General features: G+C 39.0%; 1 protein-coding gene across 6 annotated transcripts in view; it reads left to right on the plus strand.

Moving 5' to 3' along the window:
* The window catches only part of HECW1 (HECT, C2 and WW domain containing E3 ubiquitin protein ligase 1), a 254,314-nt gene that overhangs the window by 79,055 nt on the left and 155,411 nt on the right, over positions 1-19,848 (plus strand). For all 6 annotated transcript variants that reach the window (XM_021531969.3, XM_021531967.3, XM_021531973.3 and 3 more), the window contains one exon: positions 11,419-11,743. In XM_021531969.3, coding sequence (XP_021387644.2) covers positions 11,419-11,743 — 325 coding nt within the window. The remainder of the gene's footprint in view (positions 1-11,418; positions 11,744-19,848) is intronic.

The raw sequence follows: 19,848 nt of genomic DNA on the forward strand, positions 1-19,848 counted from the left end.
TTTCTATATATGATTGTGTGATACTCCATAGTAACATTTAATTATTGTGTTGGAGGTGTACTGGCAGCCAACTCAGTATGGGTGGAGTTCAGAAATCATAGTCACCACAAGGCTTGCCCCTTTCTATGTGCAACTCCAGGATTTTTTGGAGATTATAGTCACAGGGCTTCTTTCTTTTCTATGTTTCTATGTGGTTGGTGGAACCTGGACCAGTTTGCTCTTCTTCATCTGTTTGAACTAGATTGCTCCAGTTGTTATGGGTGGTTTCTGCTTTGAAAATCTGCTTTATACCTGTAATTGTTTTCCAGGGGAAACTACCAGACTGCATTTCATCTAGCATTGCCTAGCATTTGCCCAGGAAGCCACAGACATGTGGCTTAGAGTTGTCTTACGGTGATCTAGATGAAAACAGAGGCCCTGAATACAGCTTCTCTCATGTATGAGTTTTTTGGGCCCTAGATAAAGCCACCACATGTTCTTTTTTGTAAAATCTGAATCTTGTTCCTCAATTGGAGATTGTAATACCACTACTTTTCTCTAGTCATACTTTGCCCATTTTTTTTTTGCTTTCTTATGAATACATTTATATTAGCAGCTTATTATGATTTATACAATCAAAACATAACTTTTAATAATGATGAAGCACTAAGTAGCAGTCTGGTTTGAAAATACTTGTCTTAGTTTTTCCTGTCCAGAAACAGAAACATCTCACACTTTAAACTGTCTTGTAGGTTCAAAATCACTAGTATTAAGTTTTTAATTATATCAGAATTATTTTCAAGAATAAAATATTGGATCTGTGCCATTATTTAGCATAAGTCGGTTTTTCTTTACTGTTATTCAGTGCAAATTAGGAAATCTTGATCCTCAAAGTGTTGGTCATAATAGATGTTTCTTTAAAAACAACAGACTGGCTATTTTGTTCTCACAGTCTCCACAAAAGTGTGCATACATGAGGAAGCAATCTATTAAGAATAAGCATACTTAAATGTGGAATTCAAACTCTTAGTACTTGCAAGAACTGTTAATTCTGTCATTTTCACTGACATCGACTGACAGAAAATGTGACAGGAAATGTGCAGTAATGATGACTAGGCTTCAGTGTCTCATGTTCCAGTTTTCTTTAGAAAAAATGAAAAATGTCTATTCTAATAATTGCATAGAAAAAAAAACAGTCTGATATCATGGTCTAAAACTAATTATAGCTTAAATTATTCCTATCAAATCACATGTTTGTTTTTAGGTTTTGAGATCTCATTCTAAGAGTAGTTGCTGTGATCTGTATTTCAAAATGCAACTTGCTGCGCTACATGTTTTGTGATGTATTTTCCAACAGAATTGGTTGTCCATGGATAAAAACATTTAAAGAGTTTTAGTTAAAATATGAACTCTTTATTTTACAGGTCTGGGTTAGTCCTTGTTAGCTGCAGCTGTTGACAGCTATATGGTTTTCCTTTGCTTTACAAAGTCACTTTGTTCCCCATTGAAATCAAGAGAAGTTTTGCCTTTAACTTTATTGTAAGCAGGATCAAGCACATTCAACTGGATGACATTTCTGTAGTTTTCTGGAGGTAATATGGTAATAACAGGATCTCTGTAGCCAATTAATTTTAAAATGTCAGGGAATATTTCAGGCCTCATTGAAGGGGAGATGATGGAATTGGGGGCACACTCTGCAGTTGGTATCTGGTTGAAAGACTGGTTTATTGCAATGGTTTGTTGTTGTTTGTAGATCAAAGGAATGGTTGATACAGGCATTAATACTCAACAGACTGCTAATAGTACCTACTTGCCTCACTGCCTGAGGAGGCTAAGAGACTGACACTTCAAAACACTTACACTCTTAAAGAAATACAGATAGAGGTAAGAAGCATGACAGTCTAGCAGCACTGAATGAAACAGGACATTTTTAAAGTTCTCTTTGCTGTGGAGTGGGGGTTAGCCAAAGAACCATGAGTGAAAAGATCCTTCTTCTAGCCCTGCTGGGTTTTGTATGTTTATTGTCCCCACGAGTTAATCCAGTGCTTGTCTTATAGCTGGTACAGCAAGTGATGCTGTGTGTCTTGTCCCTTCCTATCTGCAAGTGTTGGGACAGTGGTATTGCCAAGTGAGGAAGAGGAGATCGGCTTTGAGAAAAAAAAGGGATGTGAAGGAGAAGAAGGTGCATGGTCATCTGGAATATGGCTTTGGCATAGGCTGTGATGTGAGAGACATGGCACAGAGGAACAGGGTCATTGCCAACAGCTTGGAATAGAGGGAGGTAGGAGGGAAAGTGCACACAGCCCTTTCAGAGGATAACACTCACAGAGTCAAGAGAAGTTTTGCAGGTCATGGTGATAAATGTGGTGTGTATGGATGCACTTGCACTGCACAGGAGTGTCTAGGCAAAAAGAGAAGCATGAGTGGTGGGAATGCTACATGTATAGATCTGCACGATAAATCCTTTGATACATACACACATGAACCTTTCATTTGCAAAGATTTATACTTGTGTCTGAAGGAGGTTAATATAAAAATCTTATTTTGAGATCTGTGCTTAGTTGTTTTCAGTCACCTCTTTTTTTGTGTGTATATTTTATGCATAATAAGCTATGCTTGACACCTGTGTAATACATTAGCCATGTCTTTTCTTCTTGTGTCTGGTAGCAATATACACTACAGATTTCACACAAGGCTTGTTTTCTATCAAAACAGTTGTCTTAGTGGAAGGTGTACTGCATTCTTCATGGCAGAGAATGGTAGGATTTTTATAACTGTCATGTAACATAAGAAATAAAGAGTGCTTCTCGCAAAAAAAAAAAAAAACTCCTCCAGTCACTGAACTTTGGGGAAGAGACATGGGAAATCTCAGACTGCTTCTGAGCAATGACTGAGAAATTACTGTACCTGACAGTTCTGGGAAACAGTGTACATTACTGGATATCTTTCTGCAACTCATGTTTACATCATTTCATTGTTAGTCTCTTCAATTGTGCAAAATGTCTTCACAGCTTTTCCTGTAAACCTCTGCTGCATTTACTGGTACTACATTTTTAAAAAGAGCTGTACATAGAGTACATATAAGTATTTTATTTTCTGTGTTTTTTCTCTGGATGTACCCTCTAGTCTGCAATTTTACAGCTGTCTAGAAAATCAGACTATTCTTAGGTAATCAGGTAGTAGTTTAGTTATGTTTTTTTTTATTTTCCCTTATTCTATTTTGCATCCATTAATGTACTTAGAATACACATCTTCTGCTGCCCTCAGGACTGCTTTGCCCACTTACTTTTATATAATACAAAATTTTACAGCTCAAGAGGTCTGACTGCTTCCTACCTAACCTAACATATCTGACCTAGGATCCCAACAGTCACTGACTCCTTATAAAGGCATAAAGAGAGGTGAAGCTGAATTCTGTCTGGGAAAGCCTTACTTGGGTCTCCGTCATTTTCATGAACTGCTTGTTCCTTCCCTTTGAGTACTCAGGGAGTCTTGCATTCCTAAATTGGGTGGTTTAAGTACTCAGAATTTCAACTGAATTAATCTGGACCTCTGTAGACATTGATCTTTTTCATGGACTAAGTACTTGAAGAACCAAAGCAACTGGTTGTAAAAATCCATCAGGTAAGCGATGTCTGTTATTATGTACTGTGCAGAATGTGAAACAGGACATCCAGCATGGTTAGGGCTTCTCAGTAGGAGTATCACTGGATCACCTCAGAGAAGAGCAGCAGTGTTTTTAGGCTGTAATAGAGAAGAGCATCCCTGTTCTTAACCTCCTCCTTCCTGAAATTCCTTTGGACTAAGTACCATTCCTGGGAGGCCAGCAGAGCCCCACTTTCCAGTGGACCTCATAAATGTGGCAGTGATTCTTATACAGACCAGTGTGGGACACACAGGCTTTTTGAGACAACCCTCTTCTTCGAGTGATGCTTAATTTACTTTAAAAGGTGGATTAAACCAATACTAGTGCCTGCTGCAGAATATTTGGATTTCTTCCTGCCATGATTGTTGTCCTTAAATATTGTTCTTGGGTTTGAAATGATGAAGAATGGAGGTTTTTAGTCTTTGGCACCACCGTCACAAGGACTTGTGTATCTGTGAATTTGGCATAGTCCACACTGGCCTTTGTGGACACGAGGATGCTTGGTAAGAGGGGGTGCGTTGTGCTATGTACAAATGCTTCATCTTGCACCTGTTGAGAGGTAGTCAGTGTCCTTCCTCTGTCTGGTACTGCTGCAGACTTTTCTGCCTGCTTCTGGTGGTTAAAACCAACCAAGTAAAAGATATATATTTCCTATCATGTGCATCATAAAACATGAACAAAGGTGAGCATTGTGGACTTTGGAGTATTTGACTGTAGCATATGAGAAGATCTGAAGCTTATTTCTTTCATTTTCTAGTGTGAAAAGAACAGACTGAAGCTGTGTAATGTTATCTTGATTAAAGTTATTATTATGTTGACACTTTTCTAATTCCCTTATAATTATCTTTTTGAGATTTTATATTCAGGCCATATTGTATATTTACCTGTTCTTGTGTACTTGAATATGTCCTTTAAAAATGTTGGCAGTGTTTTCAGATCTTTTTTTCTGTAACGGGTAAGTCTGATGGCTGTTTCTCATCCCCTGCTGTGCTAAACTGCTGAGACAAGACTGTTTTTGCTGCTACCGTTTTAACAGAAAATAAAAAATTAATTTTATATTTAGTTGCATTTCACTGCATAAACTTCTTAGTGCTTTACGTAGTGAACTGTGAGTGGATTATTACTGACTCAGTGCAAATGTCTTGAATGTAAGATTATTAATTGCTCTTAGTTAGACATAAAGTGGAGAAATTTGGGGTCAACTCATGTAAAACTAAGAAAATGTCTTTTTTGTTGTTGCTGTTTTTCAGAAGATTGTTTGGTTTATATACTTACAGGAGTACAGATCTTAATGTGATGTGTGTGTCTTTTAGCACGCACTCTTGGGTTCATCAGACAGTAGTCTTTTGTAGTGCTTTCGCAAAGAGAAGAAAAAAACACATTATTAATTTTCTTCCTTTTTCTGAACTCCAAGAATTTCCTTCCCATCATTTCCCCATATTCCAGCTTCTATCTTCTTGTCTCCAGGAGATTAAGTGCTCACAGAAAATATGGACTGCTCTTGTTTGTTTGCTGTGTAGATGGTAAGAGTACCCTCATTACTGTGCTGCCACTTTTTTCTGCCTTATGACTAATAGGCCTGAATCAGGAATCAATCCCACTCACCAGCACCAAACCTTGCTGGGCTGACCTTCAGGCCAGCTCTTTCATTTTGATTCTAATTTGTGCACTGATTTGCACATCACTGAAGCAAAGTTAAATATAAGAGGATACATTAACATAGCACTACAGCTGGACTGGAAAGGCACAAAGGTCAGAAAATGGAAATATGAACTGCCTAATAACATCCATTTGCCCTGCTGCTGATGTATAATGGCTTTGATTTTTGATTAGTGGTCATTATAGGCATATATATAAATATGTATATATATATATGTGTGTGTGTATAGTGTCATAGATGTGCAATACTGAGACAAATGCTCTTAACATTCTCTAGTTTTCTATGGCATGTGCTCCTTTGAAATGTTTTCAGCTTTCCCAAGAGCAGCAGTTTCTTCTATGTGCTCTGTAATATCTTACAGGGAAAAGAGTGTCAGTAGACTGTCTAAGCCTGCAAGTCCCTTGGTCTATTAAGCAATTAATTTGGAGTGCTAAGAAGCAATTCCCGTGCCTCTAAAATAAATGGACCGATGCTACAAACTTCTCTGTGCTCTCCAAATCCTTTGGCTTCATGGCATTCTCCAATCCCTAGCTTCATGACTTTCGTGTTGGGTTTTATGTTTACAGCAAGTCAAGTACTAGATTTTATGGAGAAGACTGCATAGCATTTTCCACTCTACACCCTTGTTTACTGGATTTGGCTGTAGTATAAGCAATGCTTTAATTTTTTTTTTTAAGCATAGTATTAACAATTCTTCCAAAATTCAGATGTTCAAAGGGATTTTTTTCTAACAGGATGATAAATAAATAATTGAGATAGGTGGCAGTAGGTTGATGGGAGGTTGTTATGATAGCTGAAGCTGTAGCCTTGATTACAGCTTGCTTTTGAACTGTGTTCTTTCTTACCTCTGCATTGCCTTGCATTTTGTGTAGTCAATTGTACTATGCCTGCAGTGATGGAAAATGCAAATGTTCTGATGGTTAAATTTGCTGTGCAGGTACCATGTGCTGTGTTGAGGACTCTCCCTAGGCAGAAAGGAAGAAATCAGACCACTTCATTTGCCTTTTCCTGCCTCTGAGTTTGACAGAGGGATAGCATAGTTTCCCTGAAAGCAGCTGAGTGGCGGTGCTAAGGGACCCTCAGGGCTATGGGCCGGGAGAGCAGATGGGGAAGAGATGCCTCCAGAGCAGGCCTGCAGTGGACGTGAAGATGAGGGGTTTCCTGGGAAGAGCAAGAAGCAGATCCTGCAATAAGTATTCAGAGCTATGGAAAGTAAGAGAGTTTGCTCTGAGAGAGTACTTCACATTGCTGAGTTGAGAGTAAGGCTGGAGGGGAAAGTCCTGCCCTCTAAGGAGTAGCAGCAAGATCATTATCATATACTTCTTCTTTCACCCAATTATTTTACTCTTCCATGCAACAGAGATGAGTTTCCTGTCCTTCAAAACTTACCCAATTCTAATTCAAGCTCTAATAATAATAAGCTCTTTCAGCAGCCATGCCTTCAAGTTAAGGGTCTTCCTCAAAGCTCTGGCTTGCAGATTCCCATCACATCGTCTTTTGATGACTGTAGGCACTATTGTTTTCCTACTTGTCTTTCTGGCCCAGCCTCGGGATTTCACTCTGGGTATTCATACCTGGGCTATGACTAGGTTTTCTAAATCTTTATAGGTTTTCTCTCATCCAGCTTACCAAATCTTCCATGTTGGCAGTTACCACCTTACTTACTGTTCTGTTAGTACAATATCCTTGTTGACACATGTGGTCTTACCTTCTTGAAAGCTGGTCCGAAGAGTTCTGCTGAGGTAATTTATCTTTCACCAGACTGCCCTAATTTTTTACTTTTAAATCAGTCTTAGCTCCTTCTTGTCTTTAAAAAAACACGTAAGTCTTGCAAATGAGAGCTAAAAGCTTATCAGGAGAGCCTTAATTTCTGGTGGAGCAACCAAGAGACTGATTCCACATCTGATTTGCCTATGATGCCAGACTTGACCACTGGCATATTAAATTTCCAGATGGATTAATGCACAGGGTCCATAGCTTCCCATCACAGAAAGCTATCTCATTGTCTTTCTCAGCAGCTGTCCTTGACATTTGGGTTGCAATGATGCTTGCAGACATCTGAGTGACTACTTCGAGCCCGCTGTCATGGTTGCTAATATTGTCACCTTGTTCTCTTAAATTTCTTCATCTGCCAGGGCTCCAGTGATGGGTTGTGTTTCAATCATATTTTGTCTCTGGTATGAGCAGTGAAAGTACATTGTACCACAATCCTGACCTGCACAAATCCATCTTCCAGCAATCAGAGGTAAATGGTATCAGTCCAACTTTCTGGAAGAAAGCTCTTAATTGTCTGAACAAAGAACAGAGCTGGATCCTTGCAGATGTTTATCTGAGATCTATCTCTTTTTGCTAAAACATCATGGACTTTTCTAGCATGATTTCAAATACTCCCAAATTAAAAAGAAAAAAAAAAAGAGAAAAAAAAAGAAAAATCCCTAACATTAAACCCTTCCAGGGGACATTAAACACTTCCAGGGGATGCTTCCACGTCAGCCCTGAATCCTGTGGTAAAATTCAGTTAGCAATAGTGGTGTGTGAAGCGTCTCAGCCAGAGGATTTTTGTTGTCTCAAAGAGGGAGACAAGTACCATTGATGGTGCATTTTTTTCAGGTAGTGAAGGAAAAGGCACCAGTGACAACAGTTCTGTGCTTTCCAAATGCCTGACAGCAACTGGGAAAGGAGAGAGGTGTGAGTGAGAAAGGGAGAGAATGTGGGAAGAAACTGTGATTTTTTTTTTTCTTGGTATTTACTGATTACAGGTTCTCTATGCTTATATTTTTGAAGGCAGTTTTCTTTACAGTCAGATCTTATCTGTTATTTCCTTTAGGCTGCTCCTTCCTACTTTTCCCCATTAGTATTGCAGTTGGATTTATATAGGAGGGAAAAAAAACCCTTCAGTTAATTTTTCTGGTATTTGTTTGCATTGGATGGAATAAGTGAGATAAATAAGAGTCAAACTGCTGCTCACAGATAATCCTCCAAATATCTGATTTTGGGTAGGACTTCTCATGTAGCTGGTAGATCTTTAGAGACAAAGCTTTCCAGAGCTCTTTGAAAATCAGTGGTGAGGGGAGTGAGTGGGAAAGTAAAGCCTGGGGGTCATTTTGTGCAGTGTCCCTGGGTGGAAACTCCCCTTCAAGGACTGACTGTAAGAGCAGTTGTAGAATGACTGTTTTGAGGCAGGAATGAAGAGGTCTTTCCTGCCAACCAACATTTGGTCTTTCTTTATTCTTGCTTTATAATTTACACTTTATATTAGAAATTACTGTTTAGTTTAGTGTGTGTTGTGTACACACCACTGCAATACTTGAGTAAATACTAATTTACTCAAGTAAATTGAGTATTTACTAATTGAGTAAATACTAATCTCACACCTCTAAAAGTGACATAATTTAAAAAATATATTATGTATCCATGACACATCAGATTGTTTTCACAAGACATCAAGAGGATGTCTTTGTAGATTTTTAAGGTCTCTCACCATGGCTGGCACTCTATCACCAGGGCTTGGGGGCTTTAGATAGTTACATAGAAAACATGAAAAGCTGGTAATAAAATGTGGAATAACTTTTATACCTAACCTCTTTTCTACTTACTCATACAGCCATGCTTGTATTTTGATGCCTTTATTTAATCCAGATAATTATGTGTGACTATTTCATTCATTTGGGGTTTTTTTCCAGTTTGGGGATTTTCTGGAAATACAAGAGACTTGTATTTACAGAGAATTTGGCCTTCTGGATTGCTTTAAAATTATGCCATTTGTTCCATTGGCATCAGCATACGGGAAAACAGGAACTTACAGAATTCAAACAGAGTGATAAATATGCCATTTTTATTAAAACTGCTTAAAGTCATGCTGGAGCTGAAAAAAAAATGTTTAAGTCTAATTTAATTTTAAGGTATGCAGTTAATTAATACTCTACATCCATTAACATTCAAAATGAAAGTATCTGCAGAACCACTACTCCCTGGAGTAATTTGTCACCAGAAATAAAATGTCTGCCTTTGAACTGAAGTAGCTTTTGGGTAGTGCAGTGAGCAAAGGAAGCCATGCTATTAATGATACAGACTAATCCAAAGAGTGAACTTCACGTTCGTTACATTGATAATCTCACAATTATAAAACCAGTTCTACTTATGTCAGATACTTTTGTGACAGCCAATGCCTTCTTTGCCAAGGGACAGAAACTACCAACAATTTTAATTTACTGACTACAGCATGATAGTTTGTGTGCCCGCTTCTGCATCCCAGATTAGAAAATGTTCACAGCATGTTTTTAGATTAAAAAATATGCATTTTTTGTTTACATGGAATTTGGGTCATTATACTGCAAACTCTCTTTCCAAACAGTGAACGAATGCAAGAAAAGAAGGAGAAAAAAAGAGAGAATGAGATGCACAGCAAATGCAACATAATTCCCTTCCCTCTTCCCTCTTCCCTCTTCCCTCTTCCCTCTTCCCTCTTCCCTCTTCCCTCTTCCCTCTTCCCTCTTCCCTCTTCCCTCTTCCCTCTTCCCTCCTTTCCCAGAACTTCCCTCCCCTGTTCCTCCACCTCTATTATAGAAAAAAATACCTTTTGCATTATTAGCTTCAGTCTTGCAGCAATTCCTATAATGTGTGGCATTCCTACCAGAGCTATTTTTACTTATAAACCCTGTTTAATGCACTAAGTGAGGATTTGGGTCAGTGGATTTTAAGCGTTGTCAGGCAGAGTGTGCAAAGTGACAGCATATTTTAGGGGTGCAAACATGCCAGCTGAATTTTTTGCTCTCTGTACAGTTTTTGTGCAACAGAATCTTAAGATACAATAATAGGTTGCTTAATTATTCCCCCAAAACCAATATTATTAAAGAAAATATTTGGGGTTTTTTTTCAGGACTTACTGTTCTTCTGTGCTACCATAACCTTCATAAAGCCTGTGTTAAATAACTGCTTGGCTGGACAAAGGAGCTATGATTTTCTGCCACTTAATTTGTTTGAGTTCAAAAGGATGATTTGACTTCTGATCATGTGAAAAACATTTCATTGCATACTGGAAAGCTGTCTGGTTTTGTATCTAACAGACTTGACAGCATGGCTGGCAACAGACGGATAATGGAAGGCTAATGAATAATGAAAAGCTGAGTGATTGAAATAGCAGAGCTGCAGGGAGACAAGAGGGAAAGCTGGGATGAAAGATGGAAAAACAAGCAGTATGGAAGTCAGGAATAACTAGTATTTTGATCAGTATCAGAGACTGTCTTCACATCAAAATTTAACCCAGTCATAACTTAAGCATTCTCCATCTGACATCTCACAAAAGCTCTTAATTCGTTCACCAAGACACGTTTTGTACAAGTCACTCAGCTTGCCTTGAGGAAGGGTAGGTTGAAATTAAAATATTTTTCAACTTCTAGGATGATGACTACTCTGCAGTAACATTCTCAATTATCATTAATTATCTGGTGCATTCATAAATTCCTACCTGGGAGTGCTTAGTATGCACAATCTGCTGCAAAAACCAGATCAGAGCTATAGCATTAGAAGCTATCAGCTGTGCAGAGGGGCATTGCAATGCTTACTTTGTATTTATATTTCTGGGCAGGGTTAACTCTGTTTTCATGGTGCTCACTCTTCAGATACCCAGCAGGGAGAAACAGCTCTTACTGCTAACTGCTCTCTCCAGATGAAATATGGTCTCTAGAGGGACTGCGCCTTAAGAAGGATTCTTCTGCAAATGTATCAAGAATTACTGGGGCTAACATTTAACTCCAGGCGTCAAAAGTGAGAAGACTGGCTTGTGTCGTCAAAAGAGGGTGGCTCTCTGGCAGTTTCTTATTATATGTGTTTGTGTCTGGATATGTGCATTAACATGGAGGAAGTTGGTTCCTATTAATTTCCTTATATTGCCAAGCTCAGTTGTGGCTGAGCTTGGTGGTGCAAGGCTTGCTCTTACACTTGCTTTCACAGTAAGAGTTACGGAGTAGGAGCTGAGTTAGAACTGTTCTTACTGCCTCTTTTCATCTCTTTTTTGCAATGATACATGGAAAAAGATATTTTACTTTCTTGCTGCAACCTACTACTTTTCCTGAGCTCTGATATCACTGAAAAATTAGTAACACTGTAAATACTATCCTTTCTTTCTTCACAGAATCTGTACCAAAACAGGTTCCTGGGCCTGGCAGCCATGGCATCTCCATCTAGGAACTCACAAAATCGGCGCCGGTGCAAAGAGCCTCTCAGATACAGCTATAACCCTGACCAGTTCCATAACATGGACATCAGGAACAATTCCCATGAGACGGTCACCATTCCTAGGTCTACCAGCGACACAGACCTCGTCACTTCAGACAGCCGGTCTACCCTGATGGTCAGCAGCTCCTACTACTCCATCGGGCATTCACAGGACCTAGTGATATACTGGGATATAAAAGAGGAAGTGGATGCAGGGGACTGGATTGGGATGTATCTCATAGGTAAGTCCCTGTTACCCCTTCCCCTTTGGGATCCTTGCTGATTTTTGTAGATGTAGGCATTAGGATAATGTGGATTAATGATAGTAGTGAGCTGATACAGCTCCCTTAAGTGTAGTCTTAAAGCGGGTTTATATATTACAAGAATATTTTCTGCTCCTTTCTGTATTACTGGTGTGTAGTCCTTGTGCTCACTTTTTTTTCAGCAAAGATACAAAAAGGCTTTCTGTTAATGGTTTCTTAACATTTCAAGATAAATTCATTTTGAAGCCATTTGGATGTTGGGAAAATACCTCCTGTATCGAGGCAGTATAATATTTTCAGCGTTTCCTCTTGAGATTCCTTGAGTTATCTATGACAGATGAGAGGTTTTACAAGAATATGAATCATTTAAAAACCTTGTGAGAATGCTTTTTCTCCATAGCCACAGGATATTTTGATATGAACAATAATTATAGACTGAGACAGTCTGAAATTGTCCCAGAAAATTTTGCTTTTTTTTCCTTTTATTGTGCATTGGAAGCTATATTGAGCCATGTTCATTGGCATATTTTTGGCAACTCCATCTAGTAAAGCCATCCCCACATAAAAGTAATAGGAAATGGTTTCAATCCACTTCTACACTTCAGTATAAAATTAGCTTTTCTTAACCTGGTTTGGTTCTTATAGAAATAATCCTTCTACTGAGACTGGAGTTTATGTTAACTCTACTCCCTGCTAAATTTTGAAAATGATGGATCAGTTTGAGATGCATTTTTCTGTGTATTTGGGGTCTTAAAAAGTTAAAGTTCTTGAATGTTTCTTGAAAACCAGTGACTTTTTATAAAGAATTAGTGCCTCCACAAGGGGAAATATTGGTAAATTGCTTTCCTTGTCTATTTGGAAGGTATGCCTAGTACCAAGCAGATATTCTAGTTCTAATAGCATGGTTTCATCTTGCCCAGACAGAGAACCAAAACCAGACAAGCATATGATGTTGTGCTATGAGCTTTTGGAGCAGGCATAGGGGACATCATAGGAGCCATGGTGTTACAGAAGTGCTTTAGTGGATAAAACCAAATGGCTTGGCTTCACATACTGATGATATTGGGAACATAGATGTTGGTGGCATAGGGGATATGTGAGAAAGTGCTAGGTCTGAGCATGTAGAAGAGCCATGGTGGCTAGATGTTAGGCATTGGAAGATAAGTTCAGGGTATTGAAGAGACTATAAGAAGGGCTACACAAGAGTGGCTGTTTAGGACAGGGAGGGAAAGGGGTGGAGGTTACAATAACCCAATCTGCGGTCCTTCTTCCCATGAGTAATCTCATAAAATGTCCTTCTTTGAAAAGAAAAGTAGGTTTCTGAAATTTAAATCTTTTAGGAAAGAAGTAGAGACTGGATTTAAAACAGGTGCCTTGAAATCAGCCTAGTTTGTTTGCCTTAACAGAAAATTACTTGGTTACTTAAATTACTTTAAGTTTCAAGTGAAATGTTTTGCTGGAATAGATGAGAAGAAACAGCAGCCCCCAGCACTGGGCACTATGAAATACTGTATGCCTATTCTGAAGTAGTGCAGGCAACTCATGAACTCATGCCTCAGTAGATAAAGACATATTCTTTTTTGTGGTCTGAAGTCAACAGAAAGTGCATAGGGCTATTTCGTGCTGACTGAACTTGTTCAGCCAGGTTTCACAGCTCAGGCATTGCATCCAGGGCTGTGAAGACACACTCAATTTTTTTTTTTTTTTTTTTTTTTTTTTTTTGACAAGCAGCATGAATACATAGAAATTTAACTGGGCAAAATAAAAATATACCAGGTACTTCTACTTAATTTACCACATCAAACAGGATATATTGCTCCCCAGACACTCCAGTAAATTAAAGGTGAAAAGTTTGAAGTGTATCCTTGCCCCTGGATGAATGCCTGTTGTTTATGGCAATAGTCAATGGCTTGTTCCAAGGAACTCTGCTGCCAGATAAAAAATTAATAGTGTGTCCTGTCCCCGAGAAACCAAAAGCTGATCCTTGATGTCTTTGAAGGTGTTTTGTCTCCACTCTCTCAGGTTTCCACTTTAAATAACTGAGGAAATAGCAGACAGCAGCATCCCTCATTCCCTTTTTCTCTTCCCTTCCCCTCTTGCCATTCCTGCCCCTCCTGAAAACCTCATGTAATATGAGCTTTGGTTTTGGTTCCCTTTAAAGAACATGGAAGACCTGTGAATATCACTTGGGTTTTAGAGTTTGTTTGACACGGAAAACACTCAGCATCTTTGAAGGTAACTGGCACCATGGCTGTATCCACATTTACAAAGGAAGGCGAACCAGTAGGAACGGGTCTATAGGAGCAAACATCTGATGAAGGCCTTTTGGGGGCTTGACTTAGAACAGTTTCAGTCTGGCAGACTGAATGCCCTTGAGTTGCTGTAGTGCATCTTTCAGTTTAGGTTTATCAGGACAGAATCGAGTTCATGTGGCTGTATGAGAACACAGTCTCATAGTGGGGTAGGTACAGTTAGAAGGGTCCATACAAAGCACCTTTCTGACCTGAAATTCTGTTTGTGACCAGTCCATAGGGGTGGGAGATCCAGGCATCCCTAATGGCTTAGATTTGTGTCTGTATTTGCACAGATTTTGTGAACCTGCACCTCTGTTAAGAGAAGAAATGTCCCTGGCATTGTAGGTATGACCTTCAGAATGTAAACCGATCTATAATTATGTTTTGAATTAGCAGCCAGACTGGAACAAGAGAACCAAAGAAACTATGAGCTTTTGCCAGTCTGCTCAGGACAGGATTAGTGTTGAAGCCTATTATTATCACTTGTCTGGCAGTTCTGTTAACTATTGCGATGCTGCTGGTCATTCTAGTGTTTGTCTCAATCCACCTTATGGATACCACCCAATCCTTTCTGTGATCGTTTGGGTTGGTGAAATTCGAGCTGGAAGGTTTGAATGTAGCACTGTGTTGTATGGTGGAGAGTCATGAGTACTGGGAAATTATTTGCATCCTTAGGATATCAGGCAGTGTGTTGTGGATTTTCTTTAAGCCTTGGTGTTGGTAGCATTGCAGTTGGTGTTTGTTATTTGTTTTGTGGGAGTATCCCAGGAAAGAACTGTGCAGAAGCAGAGAAGAAGGCAGTTCTGTGTTGTAGGAGTTTAATTGTTGCCATTGTAGTTTTCTAGGGAAGAGCTCCAAATAATTTTGTATGAGTGTTGGTTTTGAAATGCATAAAACTTACTCTCTTTTCACCACCACTGCCAACACTAAAAATTTGATGATACCCAATAAACTCCAGACTTCAGAATAATGGTATTCCAATTCTGGGGAAATTGGGATGATATAAATACCTTCTAAAAAAAAAAAAAAGAAAAAAGGAGCAGAAATCATGTATCTCATATGTATTCATACTGTGGGACATTTTGGGTGCTATTCAAAAGTTAAAGTAGCCTAAAAGAGGAGATGAGGTCCTCTTTCCTGCGGGAAAATTCTGTCTGCTTGCTCCTCTTTTGAAGAGCCACAGCTCCTTTTACCACAAGATATCTGTTCTTCTCCCCTATCGATCCATTTACACATTCCTTAGGGTGGTTAGCTGGGGAAAAAAAAGCAGTCTTTCCAGAAGCAGGTAAGAGCCGGATTTAGTACTGGTTATTAGGCATAATATTTGTTAATGGTCTCAGCAAATGGACTAAGCAGTCAGTCTCTCAAAAAGCTGTGTAAAAAATGGTGGTCATGTGTCTCATGGCAAAAAATAGTATCCACCCTGAAGCTTCCTGAAAACATCCATGCATGCACATGTATATGAGTTTTATGAAGGGCCATAGAAAACTCCTCAGTTGAAGGGAAAATAGTAAATGTTGACTCTCTTAAAATATAGATGCTATTATTTCAGCACATTTTAACATTAGCTGTGGAAAGATAACAAAAAAAAATGTAAATTGGGAAAACAAGCATTTCTTAAGACATACTGTGCATTCAGAAGCAGGAATTACATTTCATTCCTGTTAAGCTTGAGCTCTAGAGATGCTCTAACTTCTCAGAACTCTATATACTATTAATCAGCTCTGAGCAATGCAGAGGAGCCTCTACATTCTGTAACAACTCATCTGAAATGTGCATTTGTCTTCCCTCAAGAGAACTACAGTATTATGAACATTCAGCAATTTTTCAGAAACAGACCCACAATCTAAAATATGTGTAAACAATCAAAAAGACTTCTCTAAGAAATTTGAATATAACAAAGCTCTGTTGGTATTTAAAAGTCTGGAATTTAAGTTTTCTTTGCATAAAAGCTGTTTGTAAAGAAAGTCTATTGGGAAAAAATGAAACTAAAACAAAGTCATGAATAATGAAGAAAGGGTATATTTTTTTAAGTAAGGACTCTCATTTAATGGCTACTCTGAGGCAGCTGGAATATTTGCAGTTATTTATCTCAAGGCTCTCTCTTTCTCTCTTATCTCATTTGCTATTGCTATTTGCTACAGCATGAAGCCCCTTTAGATAAATTAATATGGACTGCTGGCAGCTGCCTGTCGATAAAGAGCTATCTTATAATTACTGTAGTGCCATTTTAGCTGCTACTGGATTTCACTTCTGTCATCACCTCTATATCTGATGTAAAGGAGCTAATGAAAAATGTTTAAAGCAGACTTTTGAAAAAATCATTTACTCCAGTGTCTGCACACTGATGTTAGGGGTTTATCAGGGCTAACATTATACTTTGCTTATTTGTATTAAGACAGCTTTCTTTCTTTCACCATTTTCTTATATGAAAGCAAAACGTTATATAGAGTATTTATTAAAAATGTCTTTGTATGCAAATCTTGGAGGGTCCAATTTCCTGTCTGTAGCTGGCTTTTTCCAGAGTAGTTCCTCTCAAATTTATATAAGCAGTCTTCATCTGCTTAAGTGGCTGAAGTTTAGCTTTAAAACTTTTTTCCTCCTCTGTTTCATCCTGTGGTGTTATTTCTTCCTCAGAAAGGCAATTCACCACAATCTGACAAGTCTTATAACTATTAGTTAATAGACATTTAGACATTTGTTTAAACACTCTCTGGGTTGATTTTAAGCTTAGATGGCCTGTGTTGCTGTTCTGCTCACTGAGACAAGTGGAAAAATGTACATTATTCCTGCCATAGACTTGGACCAGAACTTGTTTGTGCAGCTATTTTACCAAGCATCCAATACATATGAGAAGAAAGAGTTTCAGTGTTGCCAGCAGAGAAGTAAAATGTTAGAAACAGCAATGTGCATATAAGTCTGGGAGTTGTGGGTGTCTTTGTTACAGATCTAATCCCAGATTTAGGCTCTCTCTTCATGTTTGGATGGTTGTTCCACCTCTCTGCTTCAGATGCGGCCATCTGTAAAACAAAACACTTCAAAATGTGCCTGCTTAGAGTGAATTTTGTTGATGCCTGGATTTGTTGCAGTCTGGGGTCACCCATCTTTCCAATCTTTTTATGGCCCTTGGAAGAGAATTTCTCGGTGGTCTTAGGGCTCCTTCTCAGAAGGTCATCATGTAGTTGGGTCTCTCGCCAGGCTGGAGATGGCAACCGTGGCTGGCTGTGATCACCTCAGCATGTTAAGCTTTGTTGGACACCTGCAATTCTGCTCCCTCTGTGAAACATCAACAGAGGTGCACAGTGTCCAGGCAGCTTTCACTAGGCACAGCACAATTTATTTCAGGAACAAAAAGTGTCAGAGGACCAAGTATCACAGGCCTTGGCAGATATATTAGTGGAGCAATATCAGTTCTTTGTTCCAACGTGGCTTGCTTTCACCTGGCTGCTCTTCAATCCAGCGAGAGTGATTTATCAGGCTGAGTCACTTCTTGCCTTTCCCAGTTCTGTATCTAGCTGGTGCACCCCTTCAGCCAGACAAAACCTGGATATGCTGTTTACAGACCCACCAAATGTGACAGGAACACAGTTAGCTTTTGCATCTGATTCACCCCTTTACAAGTAGATATAGTCAACACTTAAATGCAAGCGTTTCTGAATATTCCCATCACCTATGTCTTCCCTTTCACTGCTTCCAAGGTTCAGCTGTCATTTGTGTTAACAGTGGTAGTAGCAATGCACCAAAAAGCTTCTGCAGAGTGCTTGCTGTAGTAGTGGTGTGCTTTATGGTTTTTTAGGGAACTCGTAGTAAAGAAGCCTGCAGACTGACAGTTATTTTCCTTAAATATATTTAATATGTGGTAGAGGTGTTTACTGTGTGCCAAAGGATTCCCATTTTCATGTATTCCTTCTCCATAAAATATCAGCTCTTATTAACATCTTTGTAGGTGAATGGGTAAAAAAGAATTTTCCATTGCAACTATTCATGCTGAATATCAGGAGAGAGAAATAATGCAGACAGGGAGTAACTTCATCCTCATGCCTTCTCAGTGACTTCTAAGGTCCTTATGTACGTGGATAAAACTGCCTCTGTGCTGTGCAAGTCCATATTGCTATATAGCCCAGACTTAGAGTGAAGTCAGTAGTGATCATCTACTAAAATATTCTGGAAGAAATTGGTTGGGGATACTGATGCACCAAATCCCAGATTTTGGCCTCAATCCTGCAAAAGAAGCATATTCCATGCAGCACGTTCAGACCGGTGACTGGATAGAATTAATCATGGCACAAACAGTGGACAGAAAGGACATAAAATTCTTGGCAGGATGAAGCTTAAAGCAGAAATATTTGTTTTGGAGAGGTTGCCAGCCATGTGGATTTTTAAGGTTCAGCATATGTTTTTCTTCTCTTACTTTTCTGGTTTAGAACTAAATCCTTCCCATTCCTTATTGTTTATAACACTTACATTGCACTGTTCATAACACTGGGATATTCCCATGCTGCCTTCCACAACTACTGTAATGACTGTGTATGCATTTAGCTTTTGTAATCTTTCTCATCCATTGATCTATCCAGCCCTAAAGGCATTTTTTCTTCACTGGAGATCTTTCACTTTGTAATAAGTTTATAATTGAATACCATTTTCCAGATAAAATCAATCCAGATTCTTAAGAGCTTCTTTGTACTGTAGTGCTTCAGTGTACACATCTGAGTTGTTTGGAGTTTTTTTTCCCACTGCTTTTATCAGATCACAACCTCCTGTCTAATTTACTGTTTGCTGTTGTCTTTTAACATTTCTGTAAATCCATTTTCCATTTTTCTATTTTACTGCAAATTATTTCCCCACTATTTAATGAACATTGTTAACCTGGAAAAATGTCATCCTTGTTCACATTTCAGATCTTCCAATGTTGCTTTATATTTTGTCTTCATACTGCCTTGGGCCTGCAGCATCTCTTATTTTAAAATTTTCTAGCAGATTTCATGGCTGCACTGCTGTGACCTAGTCCTCATTTTCCAAATTGTACAGTAGTCAATGGGGAGGCTTCCACTGACTGTGAGAACTTTGTTGTTATATTAAAAATAAGCAAATAAAATTCTTCCATCTTTTACCTTACCACACACCAGTATGCACTGGAGAAATCAGGATCATCCTTGTTTGGATTCCTCCCTCCCATCTTCAGTTCTGTGTGCAAATTGGATGTCATTTCTTGTGAATAAGTTCGTGCAATGCATAGGTGAAGTAGAGCTGTTGCTGTACTGAGACCCAAATGTGGTCCACCTGCTGCAGGGATAAGAATAAATCTGGCAGTGCAGGAGCTTTAAAGGAGAAGCCTGTAGCTGGCACGGGCACAGCTGAAGTAGCACTGACAGCTGTGTGGTGCTATCACACTTCTAAGGATATGCAGAACCAAATGACACCAGTATTACTGGACAGATGCCCATCCCACTGCAACCTAACATCTCCTGGGGGGTTTTAGGCCCCACAAATTTTTATTTCTGAGGCTCCTTGGTTTCCTCCTTCCTTCTGCCTTTTCAGCAGATTTGTGGTTACAGGAGAGAAATACACGAGTGGTGGGTTGTTCTGGAGCACAGCTCCCTAACACTTCAAGGACACCATGGAAGAATAGAGTCTTTTTCCGTCAGCTCTACTTTTAGCCAGAGGTTCCACTTTTGCAGAGAAGGAGAGGGAAGTCCCTTGAGTGACAGAGCTCAAACTCTCAGTGTGGTTAACTCAAGTGCAAGTGAGGAAGAACTGGATCCACAGTTCATCCACAGTATTCTGAAAACC

Source organism: Lonchura striata, chromosome 1 (assembly GCF_046129695.1).
Source record: "Lonchura striata isolate bLonStr1 chromosome 1, bLonStr1.mat, whole genome shotgun sequence".
In the NCBI taxonomy this organism is placed as follows: domain Eukaryota; kingdom Metazoa; phylum Chordata; class Aves; order Passeriformes; family Estrildidae; genus Lonchura; species Lonchura striata.